The sequence below is a fragment of the Micromys minutus genome (genome assembly GCF_963924665.1).
Source record: "Micromys minutus genome assembly, chromosome: 7".
NCBI classification, from domain to species: domain Eukaryota; kingdom Metazoa; phylum Chordata; class Mammalia; order Rodentia; family Muridae; genus Micromys; species Micromys minutus.
Genome location: NC_137976.1, coordinates 47,910,539 through 47,929,590, shown reverse-complemented (window position 1 = coordinate 47,929,590; position 19,052 = coordinate 47,910,539). Strand labels below are relative to the sequence as shown.

At 38.8% G+C, this 19,052-nt stretch overlaps 1 protein-coding gene across 1 annotated transcript in view; it reads right to left on the bottom strand.

Annotated features, from left to right (window-relative positions):
* CD96 (CD96 molecule) overlaps positions 1–19,052 on the bottom strand; it is a gene marked incomplete at both ends in the record, with an annotated part of 83,703 nt that overhangs the window by 28,059 nt on the left and 36,592 nt on the right. The window contains 2 exon segments of the mRNA XM_080919500.1: positions 1,308–1,493; positions 3,620–3,710. Of these exon segments, the coding sequence (XP_080775626.1) occupies positions 1,308–1,493; positions 3,620–3,710 (277 nt within the window).

The following is a 19,052-nucleotide window of genomic DNA, read 5'->3' as shown; positions in this document are numbered from 1 at the left end:
TTCTGAGTCATAGGACATATAATCCTTCATCTAACAATCCAGTATCCAGCCATTGTGTTGATAAGGGCTCTGTCAGAGCACTCTGCAAACTGTTTTTTACAAAAGGCTTTTTGCATAAATTAGTATGATTTTATGAGTATCTTACAGTCAACATTTATGAAGATAGGATAACAGTTAAAGAGGTTAGTAGTCCAACAGAGCTATAATAGTGATTTCCAGATCCATTTGGTTTTGTCCAAGAACTACTAAATATGCACATTCAATGGCCAGCCTTAGAGGCTTTCTGAAATAGAAATAGCTGTTGTCACCACATTTGTCATATTTAACATAGCAAAATCTTAAGTATTTTATGTGATTCAGGGTTATACATTTTCTGGTTATTCAAATTTTGTAGTAACTGGAGTGGCTGAATATATCAATTTTTCTAGTCATAAAAGTCTCTATGTAGATGCCATGCTTCAAACCAGGGTAATGAAGTGATTATGTCATGCACGTGTTACCTATACCTAAGTAGTTAAATCATGCATGTTGGGATTAATTAAATCTTTCCATTGCTTATATTTATTTATTTGAGTGTTTGTGTGTGTGTGTGTGTGCCTGAGTGCATATGGCATAGGACACACGTGAGGACCAGAGGACAACTTTCCAGAGTCTGTTCTCTTCTTCCACCGTGTGGGGAATGTGACTCTGAGAATGTGACTCTGTTGTCAGTCTTGACCAGCAAATACCTTTACCCTCAGAGTCATTGACCAGTCCTATATGTTTTTATGACTTAGGAATCTTAAGATAGCTTAAACTCCAATTAATCATAAGTGTTATTAATTTTCATTGGATGATAAATGAACCAGAATGCTAGTTTACTAAATGAAATGATTAGGCTGGCTGTGGTGCCTCCTGGCTCTAATTCTAGCACTTGGGAGGCTGAAGCAAGCAGATCGAGAGGAATTAGAGACCAGCTTATACTGGACATTGAGTTCTAGACTAGTGTAGACACCAAACTGAAAAGCCTGTCTGGAAAAAAAAAAACAAAAAGAAAACAAAAATGAATATGATAACAATAAAAAAAACACGGTTAGGAATTGTATAGAAAAAGAAATCATCTGATTTTTATCTGAAGAAATTATTTCTAGATTATACATATGAATTGTTTAGTTCTTTGAAATTTAGTAATTTGGGGTTATATGGAGAGCTTTGTGGTAGTGTACTGGCGGGAATACCAAAAATTCTATCCTTTCCAAATTAGTCATGTTCTGAGCTGGTGGCATTCTTAGCTAACCCTTACCGACTTTACTCAACAGGCAACCCACTCAAGGAAAATGTGATGGATTGTGATGAAGTATTCCATATCTTATATCCAGGGCCTGGTGTCAGAGCCATACACCAAACTGTCATGTTGTTTGATTGAGATCGTCTACTGTGCATCCTTATTAAAACTGACTTTAGTTCCCGATATCTGCTACTGCCATTTCTCTCTTCATTCACAATGTGTATTCCCGCAAAAGTCAAATGAAACGTAATTAGTCACTGACATTTTCTGGATCAGCCCAACAATGATGCCGAGATTCTGCAAAATAAAATTTGCTTTTACTTTGTTTAAGGGTGTTCCTATGTTTAAAGGTCTTCCTTTGTTGTCCACACTGGCCTTTAACTCATGGCTCAAGCCATCCTCTTATCCCATGCTAGTAGAGAGTCCACAATTAATTTATCATAATGGAGGCTCTCAAGCAGTTAGCCTTTAGCTTCTGAGAAGCTAGGCCCATTTCCAACAAAGCTGGAATTAACCTGAGCCATTGTTCTAGCTTGTAAGTGGCATTGATCCATAATGAAGCTGTAATGCACATTGATCCATAATCAGGCTGTAATATACATTCATTATATGTTTTTTCTTGTGACTATGGATTCAAGGACTTTGGGGTACATTATTACAACTCATTAGTGGTGTTTAGTAATGGTTAGATTGTGATTTGTACTTGAATTGGTTTGCACGCTTGGAGGGCTCTTCTGTAGACTTTGATCATATGATAAGAATATATGAAATACAATATAAATGCTTACATCCTTGATATAAGCTTCCTACTTTCATGCTGGTCTGTGTATATTGGTTTCCTAATTAGGGAAAGTGCATGTGGGTATGGTCTTTGTAGAGTGAATGCAGAGTATGTTGTGTAGATTGGCTCTCCTCCTCCTCCAAATGTAATGGATGATGTCTATCTATTCTAATTCTAGTACCATATCATACTCTTTTCCTAAAATAAGCTGTATATTGATAATCATTTTTATGTTTGGTCCCATGAGCCTTCCCTAGAATCTTATAACAACCACTGTTAGGATACCTTCCAAATTGCATGAATTGTAGCAATAAATTACTATAAAAATTATCTGTCCCCACAGGACAGATCATTCTGAACCCTCACAGAGTCTTTACAGTACAGCTCCTTTTTTTTTTCCTTTCCTTTTCTTTTTTTTTTCTCTTTTGAGACTGGGTCTGGTGTATCTCTGACTGGCCTCAAACCCATTATGTAGCCCAGCATGACCTTGAACTCTCAATTCCCCCTTCTTCTACCTCCCAAATGGAGGACTGTAGGCCTATGCTAATATGCCTGGCTCATATGAAAGGCATTTGCTGCTAATTTTGAAGTAACTGTCTGGAAAAGTATTAGCTAAACATAGTTGTATGCTGGTGGAATTCGCATTACACCATCTGGCCTCTTATTTGAGAAAGTAACAGGCGTATCCTACCTGGGGCCTTTATTTAAACAGTGTTTATTTAATAGGAAAATACACTTACCATAACCTTTAACACATAACTTGAGGAGGGTGGTTTGTTATTGTTGGAATAAACTGCTTTTAAAGTGAACTCTTTAACCATAAAATAATTCACCAAGGAGATCAATAAAATCATTGAGCAGCAGAAGTTGTTAATTTTGGAAATTAAAAGACATAATTGAGCAAGAGCCTTGTGACTCAGTTATTGTTCATTGTGTTAAAAGAATGAGTCAGTGGAAGGCCTGCTGTCCAGGCACAGGTGCTGGATATTAAGCTGCTATGGTTAGTACCTATAACAAATACTATGAGAAATACTATGTGAAACTGTCTCAGTGTGTATTCCTGCCCCAGGGACTTAATCCTTTCCAGTAAAATTGTTCCTTGTAAAGGAAATAACTCCTTTATATCCATCCCTACTGCCGCATCCTTAAATTCTGCCCCAAATATTTGCAAGAAACTGGAAATTATTATCACTTGACTGTAGTGGTGCCAAGAAAATTGAAGATGATACATTAAAGCAATAAAGAAACATCAGAGCAAAGAGAAGCTACAAAGGCAGAGATATTATTACTAATCGTGTTTATTTGGATGGTTTTGTCCTCATACAGGATATTTGCTTTTACTGACACAAAATAAATAGAGTATGTGTTGTCTGAGGAAATAAATTTTTATTTTGAAAATGTTGCCTTCTACCCTCTTGTAGAAATAAGATGATGTATCAGAAAGTGACACTGAGTAGGCAAGATGATGTTGTCCTTGGAACAATGGCTTTAAATGCCAAGAACAACCTGTTCACTGAGGTTTTCTAACCCTCGATAATGCCAAATCCATTCCCTTGGCTTCTTTTCCTTACCTTCTTCATTGCCTTGAAGAAATCTTCCATCTATTAACCAGGTGATATTTGCTTTGGGGAACACATTCTTCAGTAGGCAGGTAAATACCCTCTACAATAGACAGAAAAGGGATTATTGGCAAATTTGGAAGAAATTAATGCTCACTGTGTCTCCATTAATATACGACAAATTAGCAAGAAATGATTTTGTTTACTTTTACCTGTGTACAGGACATACAAGGGCTATTACCTTTAGGGGCCTTAGCAATTTTTTGGCTAGAATTCTAGGTCAATTTAGGAATGTAAGGCTATTCTAATGTTACATGATGTTTATGGTTTCTGAAAGATGGAACTGGTACTAAGTTAGTTCTAAATGGAAATCAAAGTGTAGAAGGAAGGACTACAATTAGCACAGAACAGAAAGGAATGTTGCCAAGATAAGAGTGAAAGAGATTGAGCCATTATTTTTATTTCTAAAATAGTGTAAAATATGATCTTTAATATTGGTCATATAAACAATTTAAAGTAAATATATTATTTCAGAGTTTAAAAGTCTTCACAATTCCTTTTGCCTTTGGTCTTGATTCTTTAGGGTAGAATGTGCATGCTTCCCACTTATAGTTAACAAATAGTAAAAATCAAGGTATCATGTGGATAAAGGAATTAGGATTTAATTAAATCTGTTCAGTCTTTCAGCCGAACAGATTTCTCTGTAAAACATTTTGGTTTGAAATAAGCCACACATGGAAAGATGTGTAACATAGTGGTTTGTAGGAGAATGGCCCCCACAGTTATACATTTGAGTGTTTGGTTCTCAGTTGGTGGACTATTTAGGAAGGATTAGGGGTGTGGCCTAAGGATGAGGTATGTCACTGGGGGTGGGCTTTAAGGTTTCAAAAGTCCACACCAGGCTCAGTCTTGTTCTTTCTGCTACTGCCTGTGAATAAGATATAGCCTTTCAGCTACTGTTCTAGTGTCATGTCTAACTACCTTCTATGATGCTTCCCACCATAATGGTCATGGGCTCACCCTCTGAAACTGTAAACAAGCCCCTGCTTTCTTTTATAAGTTTTCTTGGTCTTGATATCTCTTCACAGCAAAATAAAAGCAATTAAGGCAGGTAGCTATGCTATTAAAGCAGAGAAATAGATGTGGGATTAATCAGATCTCATTTTCAATACCTTCCAATTTTTGGAACATGCAGATTTTACTGCATATGTGGTGGACATGCCCGAAAATATTTACTAGTTCTCATGATTTTGCCTTATGTTCTATGAAATAATAATTCCATTTCTAATTAGCTATTTTGTCCCTACCAACATGTAAATTTGGCATATACTTAGTCCTGCTCTTTGTACCTAAATGTTTCCCACAATTGTTGAATCTGGTAATAGGTAACTAGTAAAGAAAGAACAGTGAACTTCTTTTTAGTGCTGATGTGCCAATCTAATGACTAATCCTCCCAAATAAGTCAAACCTTTAAAGCTGTGACTCTAAACTCAAGGGTACCAGGAAACATCTTCTTGGTAGACTCCTCCTCATGTGCAGTTTCCTGCCCCTCAGCACATTGCAGTTAACTAGAAAAGAGAGACTTCCAAAGGTTTGACTATTGTGTCCAGGCTAGCAGGGGTCAAATATTTTAGCTCTCAGGATTTCTGATTTTTTTAAAAAAATGTTTGCTTTTATTTTTAGACAATGTGGGTAAAAACATGTGACTGAGTTGTGGAATTGAGGAAAATTGTGCTGGGGACATACATCCATGGTAGAGTGCTTACATATTATGCCCACTGCTCTTGGTTTGATCTCCAGAATTATTTAAAGTGCTACTTTTCTCTCCTTTCTTAGAAAAATCAAAATTAAAAGTAGGTCCCCTAGATTAAGTCCTTGTACTAAATGAGAAAAAAATCAGTTTATTTGATCTAGCAAGATACCAGAAATTAATTTTTATGCTCTGTTGACCCACAGTGGAGTAGAGAGAGTTAAGAAATGAAATGGTAGTAACAAAGTGGCTACACTCTATTTTACATCCAATGCCACTGACCTCATGACTCATGTGTCCACCATCAGCCAAACGCCCAAGGATAGGTGGGTAGGATCACCACCATTAACACACAGTTGTGCTGAGACTATTGATTTGCTGAAGAAGTTTCTGCCAACCCCCAAAAGTAGTTGAATCTATTGACACTTGAAATGATTCAGATTTTAAATATTTGCTTGTTTTTCCCTCCTCTGATAAAACAAGGAACATTACCCAACTTTGTGAAGAGTTAGGTTTAATTCATTTTACAAGTTGCCGTCCATCTTAGAGAGTAGTTAGGGCAGGGCTCAAGGCAGGAACTACCCCCAGACACCGTTTTTCAATATTTGGTTCAAGAATATGGATCTTATTCTAAAATTTCTCTCATCTCTAAAGCTGAAATGCAGTTGGGCATAAGAGTTCAATCTTAGGTGAAGTGCTTCAGGGAATATCAAGCACAGATAGTCTTGCTGGGTAAGTGGTGTCATCTTCATAAAGTAGCTTGTAAAATAACTGATTAATGCTTATCTCTCTTTAGCTTACAAATGAATGAGACTCAGACCTTGGTTTATTTATTTGGCTTTGGAAATTACTGGTGGGGGGTACCTCTAATCTGCTTGTTAGTGGACTGGCTACTTCCCTAGCTGTGAACCCTAAATACTTACTATTTCAGTCTTTCTGGGTTATTTCTCCTTCAGCAGTCTGGTGTCCTGGGGTGGGAGATCATTTCACTTGGACATATGTTGCTGGCCCATCACGTCTAATGGAGACCTTCTGTCCTCTTCATTTTATCATAATCTATGCTACCCTTCTCTCTTCTTTCTTCTACTACATGTGACCTCTAGCTCAGTAACTCAAATTTCACTTCTCTAAATTCTTTCCAATAATTGGCTGTAACCACCCTCATTTAAACAATGGTTTTAGATTGGGGAGCAAGGTTTACAGAGCATCACTTGGTATATGTAAAGACCACACTGGGGGCAACTAGATCTTGGGGGCCAGTGATTAACATTTGAATACATAGCACCAGACCAACCTTCAACAAGACCTGCTTAAGTGAGAAAGACGAGAAATGTTAACTAAATTGGAAAGAAAAATAGAGTAAATATGTACAGTAGTATGCATGCACACAAAGATTATTTTTATGGACAGGAAAGGAATGGACCTAGATTGTATGGTTATGTCTGTTAGAAAGTGCTGAGCTGAATAGCTAAGATCGGTTATTTAACCAAAAGGAACAAATTCAAATTGAAAATGTAGTCCTGGAATCTGGGAAATTCTGGTGGTTGCTTTGGAATGATTGCTAATTTTGTAGCAGGGCATACAGTTCTAAGAAATCTGGCCCCACCTCCTGCATGCTGTGTTTAAGCACATCTCTGTGATCTATTATGAGAAAACACCTCTAGGCAGCTCTTATTAATCATTCAAAGAGTGTTTGTCTAAGAGTACCAAACAAGAGCGCTGAGGCAAAATCACCCCAATTTCTCTCCTCAACTCCAAGACTGATGATTCTAAGACTTTCAAGATCTACAAGAACATCATAGCCTCATAACTCATATGCAAAACTCATAGAATGCTAAAACTTGGCAGGTTTTGTAATGTTCTGGACAGATGAACTGCTATGGAGATGACTGGAATGCATCTGTTATCTCTTAAGCTGCCTTCTTCCAGATGGGGGGAAAGCATCAGGCACACCGTGTTAAGATGGCCTTTCAGGGTGCAGCCCACTACTATCTCTTTGGCTTTGCTGGCTTACCAGATAGGCTTTGTAACAATTCATGCCCAGATGAAATAATGAAATGATGAACATCTTATTTACCATCTATTAAATATCCCTAGTTACTATAAATGCATTGTGATGCAGCTTTTTCACTTTAAGAATAATTCTGAAAACACTGAGGCTTTAAATCTAGAAACAAACGCCCTGGTCACTGGCCTAACTCCATTTTGTCTCTGTGTATTGCACCATCTAATTTCCCCCTTGTGTCATTGTCTCCTATAGTTACCCTGGGTGCCAGGAGACAGAACTTATTGATGAGCACCTTTCTGACCAGGGACTGAGCATCAGTGACCCTTGCAGGACAGAGCAGTCTCCAGTGGGGATGATGATTAAAATGGTAGGGATACCCTGTGAGAAGACTCAGCATCTCATGAGAACCAAATCATTCCTTTCATGTAACAACAGTAACGGGACATCTCCAGACCTCCTTTTGAGACCTGGAGCTGAGTGGTCACCAGCCATGGCACACTAGGACTGCACTGCTGCATTACTCATGACCCATCCCAACACTATTCTACATGTCACTATGTGTCAGGCAGGCGAGTCATGGCCTGAGTGATCATCATCGGTACTGCTGGTTCAAATCCCTCTTCCCCGGCTGTTCCTGCTACATAATGCTATCTGCTGCTATCCTGACAGTACTAAACGGAACTTCTAATATAGCCATGAAGGGTTTGGATGTGGGTCCAGCTGCCGCTGTTGACCAATGAACTGAACTGCTGATTCCTGACGATGCGGATGGGATTTGCACCTAAGAATCGTTTCTAAACAGGTCCACTTCCCCCATATCCTTTCTTTTCCACTACCTCCGGTGGGTAGTGGGCTAGAAGGAAGGTTAAAGCATTTAATAACCATCATTAGAAATAAGATTTGAAAAAAAATTAAAGTTATAGGAGGGGGTCTGGTGGCTGTTGAATGAGCTTTAAGCTGGATGAATACTTTTCTCATTCATTTATGAAATGATCCAATAAGGAGAAAGAAATCAGATGGATTTTTAAGATGCGGAGTAATTGTCTGTTTATTTATCTGGATTTGAAATGGGACAGATAAGGAAAACACCTGTTGTAAAGATGCTTGGGGAAAGTTTGGGTGCCTGTTGGCTTTGAAGGCCATTGGGACAAGAAAGAAGGTTAGCAGGCTGGAGGCAGAAGATAACCAGGCAAGCCTAGCCTGAGGACTTGCCAATTCTTCTCCTTCTAGCCTGTCCATGCTCCTGATAAAAAAAAAGCTAAGCTAAGTTTGCTGTTGAGATTGATTAGAATTTTAACCTCAGAGAGCCCTCTCTAGGGTCAAATGCATGCTGGGAGCTATTTTACTTATATCTCAAGAGTCCTTTTGGCTTCTACACAGCACGCTGCAGCAAGTCTTAAAAAGCAAGAGTCTCCTCTGTGTGTCTTTTCACCTGCGAGCACCCTGAACACTGTCAGCGTGGAGCCTGTTCCTCCTGCACTAAATACAATCGGCTGTCAAGTGGCACAGGGGCAGGAGGGAGCTAAGAGGGGACATCAAGGGAAAACCTGATGCTTGTATATGAACACGTGCTTGTTGTAACGGGTGTCTAAGAACACTGGGTTCACTCAAGAGAGTTGTACTTGTTGGACAGGGAACATCTTTGTTACTGGAAATCTGTTTGTTGAGGGAGACCAGCTTGTATCTGGGGAGGAGAAATAATGAGTAAGTTGGCTATTTGGCTAGGACCCGACTGGATTCCAGTCTTCCAGTAAAGCAGAAAATTGAAAACTTCACATCGGCAGGTGTAGTTGGCTTTAGACCATTATTGTGAATTCTCAGTCCCTTCCCAACCATCCATCAAACTTATTGTTCCGCTGAAACAGTTTGCACCAACAAGGCACGCTCTAGCAGATGGCAGCTGTGGGAGAGGGGACACAGTGAGGTCAGGAGAGGCTGAAGAAAAGATTAGAACCAGGATTCTTCCAAAATGAGCTCCAGGGATGAGGGAGGAGGTCAGTAAAGTCAATGTCCTAGTGTTCCAAAGCTAACTGGCCCTTATGTGTCAGGGAGGGAAGTCATAGCATAAGGAGTCACCATGGGCACCACTGTCCCATCAAAGCATCTGAGAAGTACTGGTAGAGAGGAGTTAGATGAAGGTGGCCATACTCCCTTGGGGCAGCACCATGACCGTGCATCTGGCTCCCTACAAATATGGAGGGTGACTAGGGCAAGCTGTGGAGCAGGTGGATGCCCTAGCTTTATGGGCCAGCCGGAGGGAACAGGATGTGCTAAGGGTGGAGAGGACCCCAGAATGGTGGGAGAGTAGTGTGAGAGGACAGGAGCAAGCCCTGGAGGAAGAGGGAAAAGCCATCCTGAAGAGGAAGTAGGAGAGAGCCCTCCATCTGACTTCGCTGGATATTTGCAATGAGCTCTTCTCTTCTAGCTTTAAGACTTTGTTTTGTTCTCACACTAAAGCTGTTTCAGCTGTATTACATTTCTGCCTGTTTTTGAGTTTTTCAATAATTTAACTAAAACTAATTAATGTATAATTAGGGCAGAGAAAATAAAAATACTTCTCAGTTCACTGGGCATAAATGTTAAGAGTAAAAAAAAAAAAACATGCACGTTGGCAATATGGATCAGACATTAATAGGTACCTGATGGGTAAGCCTGAGGACCTGAGAGCTGGTGCTAGGACTCACTGTGGAAGGGGTGATCAACTCTTGAAAGTTATCCTATGATCTCCACATGTGAACCATGGTGCATGTGTGCCCGTACTCACACACATATAACACATACACACACACAGTAGTTAAAATAAAAATTAAAAAATGTTAAAATTTCTCACAAATATTTAAAACTTTAACCTAATTAAAGTATGCTTTAGTTAGGGGTTTTATTTCTGTAAAGAGACCCATGGCCAAGGCTAGTCTTATAAAGGACAACATTTAACTGGGGCTTGCTTGCATCTTCACAGGTTTATTCTGTTACCATCAAGGTCAGGGGCATGGCAGCATCCAGTTAGGCATGGTGCTGGAGGAGCTGAGAATTCAAAGTCTTGACCGAAGGACAGACAGAAGACTGGTAAAGCCCACCTCCACCGTGATTCAATTCATGTCACAAGGCCACACCGATTTCAACAAGGACAACTTCCTAATAGCATCACTCTCTGTGGGCTGAGCATTCAAACACAGGAGTCTGTGGGAGTCAAACCTATTCAAGCACTTCAAGGTATGAGAGAGAAAGAGTGAGGTTAGTGTAAGAAGAAGTTCAGGGGAGACAACTATAAAGAAAAACATGCAAAACAAAAGTCTGAAGAAACGGAAGAGAAGGGGTGCTTTAAGAAAGTTTCATGATGAATAAAGAAAAGAGACCATAATCACCAGGGAGACTGAACAAAAGAGGACATTTTTGTAGATTCCCAAGGCACAATTTTAATGCATTGACTTTGTTTCATGCCCAGAAACCAGACATTTATTCAAGAAGCAGGTTTTCTATTTTCCTTATACCTCTAAAATACTAGTTGCATGGCAAGCTATTGTTCTCTGATACTTTATTAAAAGGCTCATCTTCAAATGTTCAAAAATGCTTTGAAAAGAAAAAGAAATGAAAAAGACCCTAATAGTCTAAATGGAGCAAAAATTTCCTCTGTTGCTAAGGCTATGTCTAAAATATTAACTTAGGAAAAGAATAAAGTTATACTGAATGGGACTGTGGCCTCTGTGCTGGGGCTGACTGTTAGGAGATGTTGCTGAGCTGGCTCCTCAAGTGCCTCTCCGTGCCTTTCCTCCTTTTGATGAGTTGATTAATCCTCATTTTCACCTTGACAGGATTTAGAATGTCACTGGCAAGATAACTTGGCTGTTCATATAAGGGTGTATGCAAAGAGCTGTAAACGAAGAGATAAGACATGTCCTAAATGTGGATAGCAACATCAGGATTTAAGTCCACACTGAATTAAAAGAGAAAGGAGCTGGGCTAACATCTGTAACCCCAGTACACTGGGTAGAAGCAGCAGAAATGTAGATCTTAGGTAACTGGTACTTGGTGACATAGTGGGGTTGAGGCCACCGTAGGCTGCTTGAGACAGAGGAGAGCAAGGGAGAGGGATAAATTGAGCACCAACATTTATCTTTTTCACTGTGGACACAGGGTGGCCAGTGACTTCACACTCCTGCTGCCACAGTTTTCTGAGAAAATGACCATATTCCCCCCCGCCCCCCGGTTAAGTGACAGCACATTCTCCTTTAAGCTGTTTCTGTCAGGTATTTTGTTACAGCAATGAGAAAAGTAGCTAATATTTGGTAAAACAGAGAGCTAAGGATGGAGAAGAGGAGGGGAAGAGTCTCCTCATCCCACCGACAATAGATGTTCTCCACCAGCTTTCTGTAAACTGATGGAGGTATTGGTTTAAAACAGTGGGTCTCAACCTCTATGTCATGACCCTTTGCTGCAGTGGGATGGAAGGAGGTGGGGTGTCAAATAACCCTTTTACAGGGATATCTAAAACCATTGGATAAAACATATATCTTTACATTTTGACTCATAACTGTAGCAAAATTAGTTTTTCCAACTTGACATGCAGCTGGTATTTTAGAGGTGCAATTACAGTCAAAATAGCAACAAAAATAGGGTTTGGGGTCACCACAACATTAGGAACAGTATTAAAGGGTCACAAATTTAGGAAGGTTGAGAATCACTACTTTAAAATGTCTCCTGTCTTCAGGTCCTTTCCCATATGGCCCACTCTTACTGACTCCCCAGTCAGTGATTGCAGTGAGACTGCTTTCTCCAGTAGCTGCCTGTGGAACAAACAGAAGTCTGAACACCAGGCTTGTGGAAACTCAGGCTACATTGCAGCCCTATAATACGGTTGGGTTTTCCCTTGAAGAATTCCAATTTTCCTTCCCATGTGGTTTCCTTAGGGAAGCCCAATTTCAGGGCTGTGTCTATATGCCTGGGCTGAGAGCTAAGGTATTTAGCAGAACAGACACTTGGAGCCAGAGCCATTTTTGTGTCACAAAAAGAGTTTGTCAGGCTCAGTCTCTTAAAAACAAATAAATGAATCAATCACATGCACAAGACTTAAGAATGTTGAGGAACGTATAAGGGTTCAGACTTTGCAACACTCAAACTAAATAAACACAAGTGATCGAATTCTGCAGAAAACCCACTAATGTTCTGTTAATGTCAGACCCTAACTACCATCTTCATTTTATTTATTTATTTATTTATTTATTTATTTATTTATTTATTTATTTATTTTGGTTATGGTCTTGTTAATGTAGATTCTCTTCCTCTCTAGAGAACATAACCTTAACCTGTGTTTGTTTCCTGTGTTTTGTGTTTGATCATTTGCCTTATACATAATTTTTATAGATATTTTTATTAAAATAATAAAAGAATGTAATAATAAGGACAGGGCCCATGGAAGTCACTAGGTTAAAGCAAAATGAGCAAGTCAAAAGGAGTCACTGTGGCTTTTGAAAGTTCAAATTGCTCAATAAATTCTGGGGATTCCATATATGTTCCTTGCCTTGTTGCATTAGCAGCTATGAGCTGTAGGACTAATCTTTTAGTTTAATGAAAAGCTATGCTACATGAAGGGACCCTAAAATTTAGGGTAAACCTTTCTCAGCTGCAGGAATGAATCTGGATGAAGTCATGTCCACAGGAACAGAGAAGATCATAATATGCACAGGTAAACTATTTTCTATGGACATCACTAGTGTATCCAAGTCTAAAAGGCATCATTGTTGAAATAATGCTGGGTCTTGTATGTTGTTCCGAAAAGATACACTAGTCACAAAGTTTGTAGATTTAATTAATACCTATAAATGTCAATTTTATTTCTTCAGATAAAGGCATGAGATGAGAGCTATACCTATACCTAAGCTATATAAATACATACCTTGGCTTAAGCTCAGAGCATTTTACTGTTCTAACTTACCTCTAGCCCTGGAAGCTTCTAGTCTTCATACAGTCTAATCTTCCAAGCTGACTGATTCAACCTACTTTCTCTTGGCTGCTCACTGAATTGTTCTGACTTGCCTCATACTAACCTTGGCAATATATTCTAATCTTTTGGCTTTTTCTCATTCTCTGGTATGTTCTGTCTTCACCTATGTCTATTTGTTCTTTCTGCAATCTGTTTCTTTAAAACTGCCCCAGGAAAACTATCCCCCACACACTGTTCTCTCCATGATTCGATCTTTAGTAGCCTCTCCTTCCTGTGCTGTTTTTATAAGAGTTGGGCAGATCTTATCTCTGACTCATTTTGTCCTATCTTTCTATAACTCACCACTTTGTGTGCCCCTCAATTAGTCATTCACTTTCAACCTTGGCTGCTTCCTTCTACAAACTAACAACCTTCACTGTTAGGGATTAAAGGTGTGTACTAAGGGGGTGCCTATGTTATATACACTTAGAAGTTCTTTAGATGTACTTTGTTGTAAAGCAGCCATATTGCCAGATTAAAATTCATCTACAAACAGCCCTGTATCTCAGCTCAGAACAGATTGAGTCCCCAGCAAAATCTTACACTGAGGGCTATTAAGTGTGGGCCTTTAGTACATGGATTCAAATTTAATTTCTTCCTGTGGAATTGGAGGATAGGGAATTACCATGAACCCTTGTAGCTGCCAGATGACAAGTGCTTTCCAAAGCATCTGGCCATTCCATCACCTTTATGATGATGAAGTTAGCCAGTGCCCCCTTTCACGGATGAGGAAGATTAGAAAGAAAGGTTCTAGTTTCTCAAGTTATTAGATGGAGAAGTCAAACACAGTCCAGTATATTTGCCATGTGTCCTACTTTTTAATTTCTTCATCTAATCTTGAGTCCTAGAATTGATTACAGAGGCACATTGATGCAGGAAGCACAGGAAGGGATGGTGAAGTAGGAGGAGACTCACAAGTGATTAGGAAAAATATACTTGCAGTAGCTACTGTGTTCCATGGATTTTGGAACTGTATATAATAACTTTAATTCTCCTAGCAGTCCTATCAAATATTTATTATCCCAACGACTGGGCAGCTCACAGTGGTTAAGTATCTGCTGTGGATATATAACCAGTAACAGATGCACTTCAATATACACGCTATCAGATGAAGGCACAACTTCTCATTGCCCCACCATCCCTGGATGTTTGCTTAAAGGCATCCCAGTTCAGCCTCTCCTTAGACACTCAGCCACACATTCAGAGCTTCCAGACTCTAATTTCCCATCTATAAAATAACGGATGCTCTATTTGGGAGCCTGGCTGAAAGCAAAACAAGAGCATATTAAATGCTTGGAATAGTTAGTGAGTTATTAAAGATATAGCACCAAAACTATATTAGAGTAAGGGGTTAGTAGTGTTTGGCAAGATTTTCAAGTATAGCCAGACACGCCATGGTTATGAGGAGGAGTTGGAAAGAGATGAATATTTACTGATTTCTCAGGGAATAACGCCTGCCCCTTTGTTCCCCTAGCCAGCTTACATGGGCACTGAAGTGGAAATTTTATGACTTATGGAATGCAAGGCAAAACATTTCATTTTAAATTTTCAACTGGGATTCTTATATATGATTTTATTGTTTTCTATCTGCTCTGACATCATCTTACTCAGAATTACTGGCTCCAAGAATCTGCAAGAGGTTCCAAGAAGAAGCAAAAATGCCTATTAAAAACTGTATTGTTGGGGGTCATTTGTTTTATTTAAGCCACTAAAATGAATGAAGACTATTGATAAACTTAGAAATTAATTGAAACAGAACATAAATGATCAAATCTGTCTTTATTATGCTAAAATTATAATACCAATTAATAGACACAGCTACTTGGATAATACATGTTTAAGGTCATTCAAAATCAGCACACAGAATTTCAGTCATGGTTTATGTGCAGCTATAGAATTAAATGGCTGATATCCAGGAAGATCAAAATAATATTCTTGGGTTGAAAGCAGCTAACATATAATTTGTTTATACCATGAAACAGAAAAATGCAAGAGAATATTTATTTTACTTTGGGTTTTGAAAAGCTTAGGAGAAGGAAGTCACAAGACAGCAATTTAAATCAGGTAACAGTGTTGTGGGTCACAGCGGCACATGCTGTTAATCCTAGCAGTCGGGATGCAGAGGCAGTTTGAGGCCAGTTTGATTTACAAAGCAAGTTCTAGGATAACACAGCTACACAAAGAAAACCTGTATTTAAAAAGCCAAACCAAACCAAACCAAACCAAGCAAAACAACACAAACCAGGAAAGGCAAGGACAACAGCAGTAATATCCATTGACCATTGTGCCACAGGCCACACACTACTTAAGAATTATTCATGACTGCATTCGGATCAAATGCTCAGGCCATTTGCCACCAGGAACAGCAGAGATCCAGGGACACAGGCCTGGTGAGACTGCACTGCAAGTAGCCTGGGTGCAGAGAGGTCTGGGCTGAGTCCACGGAAAGTACCCCCCCATTGGTTCAGGGGAGCAGGAACTCTGACATAAGGACACAGTTTCCACCCAGAAGGACATTGCATGCGGACCCAATGCTCAAGCCATTTGCCAACTAAAACAGGGGAGATCCAGGGACAAAAGCCAGGTACATGAGAGAGATGGGAATCAATCACTGACAACAAGATCACATATAATCACAGATGACAAGATGGTAAGAGGAAAGCAAAAGAATTTAACCAATGGGGAACAAGACAACCTGGCAACATCAAAATCTAGCTCTCCCATTATAGCAAACAGAAGAATGCCAAACACTCCAGAAAAAGAAGACTTAGACCTAAAATCATACCTCAAGATGATAATAGAGATCTTTAAACCAGAACTGGAGGAAAGCATAAAGAAATAGAAGCTTTTAAAAAAGAAACACACACACACACAAAAAAAAAAACACTCAAAAATATGAAAGAACTGGAGGAAAACAGAACCAAAGAGATGAAGGAATTAAAGAAGGAATTTAAAATGGAAATAGAAAGAATAAAGAAAACACTTAAAGAGACAACACTGGAGGTAGAAAACCTAAAAAAGAAATCAGGAGTCACAGATGCAAGCATCTCCAACAGACTACAAGAAATGGAAGAGAGAATCTCAGGGGTCGAAGACAACATGGAAAACATAGACAAAACAGAGAAGATGCAAAAGCCAAAAAGCTCCTAACCCAAAATATCCAGAAGATCCAGGACACAATGAGAAGACCAAACCTAAGGATAATAGAAAGAGAAGAGGGCGAAGACTATCTACTAAGAGGCACAGAGAATATCTTCAACAAAATCGAGGTAGAAAACTTCCCTACCATTAAGAATAAGATGACCATGAGCATAAAAGAAGCCTACAGAACTCCAAATAGAGTGGATCAGAAAAAAAAATTTCTCCTGACACATTATATTCAAAATGCCAAGTGCCCAAAGCAAAGAAAGAATAGTAAAAGCAGTAAGGGAAAAAGGTCATGTAACATATAAAGGCAGACCAATCAGAATTACACCCGACTTCTCAACAGAGACTATGAAAGCTAAAAGTTCCGGGACAGACATCATGCAGACCTTAAGAGAACACAGTGTCAGCCCAAGCTGCTATACTCAGCAAAACTCTCAATCACCATAGATGGAGAGACCAAGATATTCCAGGACAAAACTAAATTTACACAATATCTGACCACAAACCCAGCACAACAACGAATTATAGGTGGAAAACACAATACAAGGAGGGAAACTACATACTAGTAAAAACAAGAAAATACCTAAGCAAGAACACCAAAAGAAGAAAGACGCAGAGGCACAATTCTTCCAGTAAAAGCAAAAATAGCAGGAAACAGCTCCCATTATTCTTTAATATCTGTTAACATAAATGTACTCAATTCCCCAATAAGAAGACATAGGCTATCAGACTGGATACAAAAACAGAATCCAGCATTTTGCTGCATTCAGGAAACTCATCTCAGAGACAAAGACAGACACTATCTCAGAGTAAAACATTGAGAAAAAACCTTCCAAGCAAACAGCCCCAAGAAACAAGCTGGAGTAGCAATTCTAATATCGAATAAGGGAGATTTTATACCAAAAGTTATCAAAAAAGATAAGGAAGGACACATTTTGCTCATTACAGGGAAAATTTGTCATGAGGAACTCTAACTTCTTTACATAAATGCTCCAAATACAAGAGCACCCATATTCATAAACCCTACTAAAGCTCAAAAGCTACATTGCACCCCACACAATAATAGTGGCAGATCTTAACACGACACTCCCATCAGTGGACAGATCATGGAAACAGAAACTGAACAAGGAAACAGTAAAACTAGCAGAGGTTATGAACCAATTGGAATTAATAGACATCTGCAGAACATTTCATCCTAAGACAAAAAAATACACCTTCTTAGCACCTCACAGCACCTTCTCCAAAATTGACTGTATAATCAGTCACAAAACAAGCCACAATTGATATAAGAAGATTGAAATACTCCCATGCATCCTTTTAGATCACCATGGTCTAATGCTGGTCTTCAATAACAACAAAGACAACAAAAAGCCCATATACACATGGAAACTAAACAATGCTCTATTAAACGATAGCAGGGTCACAGAAGAAATAAAGAAAAAAATTAAGGATTTCCTAGAATTCAATTAAAATGAAAACACAACATACCCAAACTTATTGGATGCAATGAAAACAGCACTGAGTGGAAAACTCATAGCTCTGAGTGCTTCCAAAGAGAACCTGGAGAGAGAATACACTAGTAACTTGACAGCACAGTTAAAAGCTCTAGAACAAATGGAAGCAGATACACCCAAGAGGAGTAGACAGCAAGAAATAATCAAACCTAGAGGAGAAATTGACCAAATAGAAACAAAAAGAACCATTCAAAGAATCAACAAAACCAAGAGCTGGTTTTTTGAGAAAATTAATAGGATTGATAAACCCTTAACCAGTCTAACTAGAGGGCAAAATCAGAAATGAAAGTGGAGACATAATAACTGAAACTGAGGAAATTCAAGAAATCATCAGATCCAACTACAAAAGCCTATACTCAAGAAAGCTGGAAAGTCTGGATGAAATGGATGAATTCCCAGATAGATACCAGATACTAAAGTTAAACCAGGACCAGGTAAACCATCCAAATAATAACATAACACCTAAGGAAATACAAGCAATCATCAGAAGCCTCCCAACCAAAAAAAAAAAAAAAAAAAAAAAAAAAAAAAAAAAAAAAAAGCCCAGGTTCAGATGGTTTCAGTGAAGAATTCTATCAGACATTTATTGACAACCTGATACCAATACTTTCCAAACTATTCCACAAAATACAATCAGATGGAACACTACCTAACTCATTTTTTGAGACTACAATAACCCTCTTTCCTAAACCACACAAAGACCCTAAAAGGAAAACGAACTTCAGACCAATCTCACTTATGAACATTGATGCAAAAATACTCAACAAAATCCTTGCAAACAAAATCCAAGAACACAGCAAAATGATCATTCACTATGATCAAGTAGGCTTCATCCCTGGGATGCAGGGAGGATTTAATATTCAGAAATCCATCAATGTAATCCACCATATAAACAAACTCAAAGAAAAAAAACTACATTGTCATCTCGTTAGATGCTGAGAAGGCATTTAAGAAAATTCAATACCCCTTCATGTTAAAAGTCTTGTAAAGAACAGAAACCAAGGACCATACCTAAACATAATAAAAGCAATATACAACCAACTAAT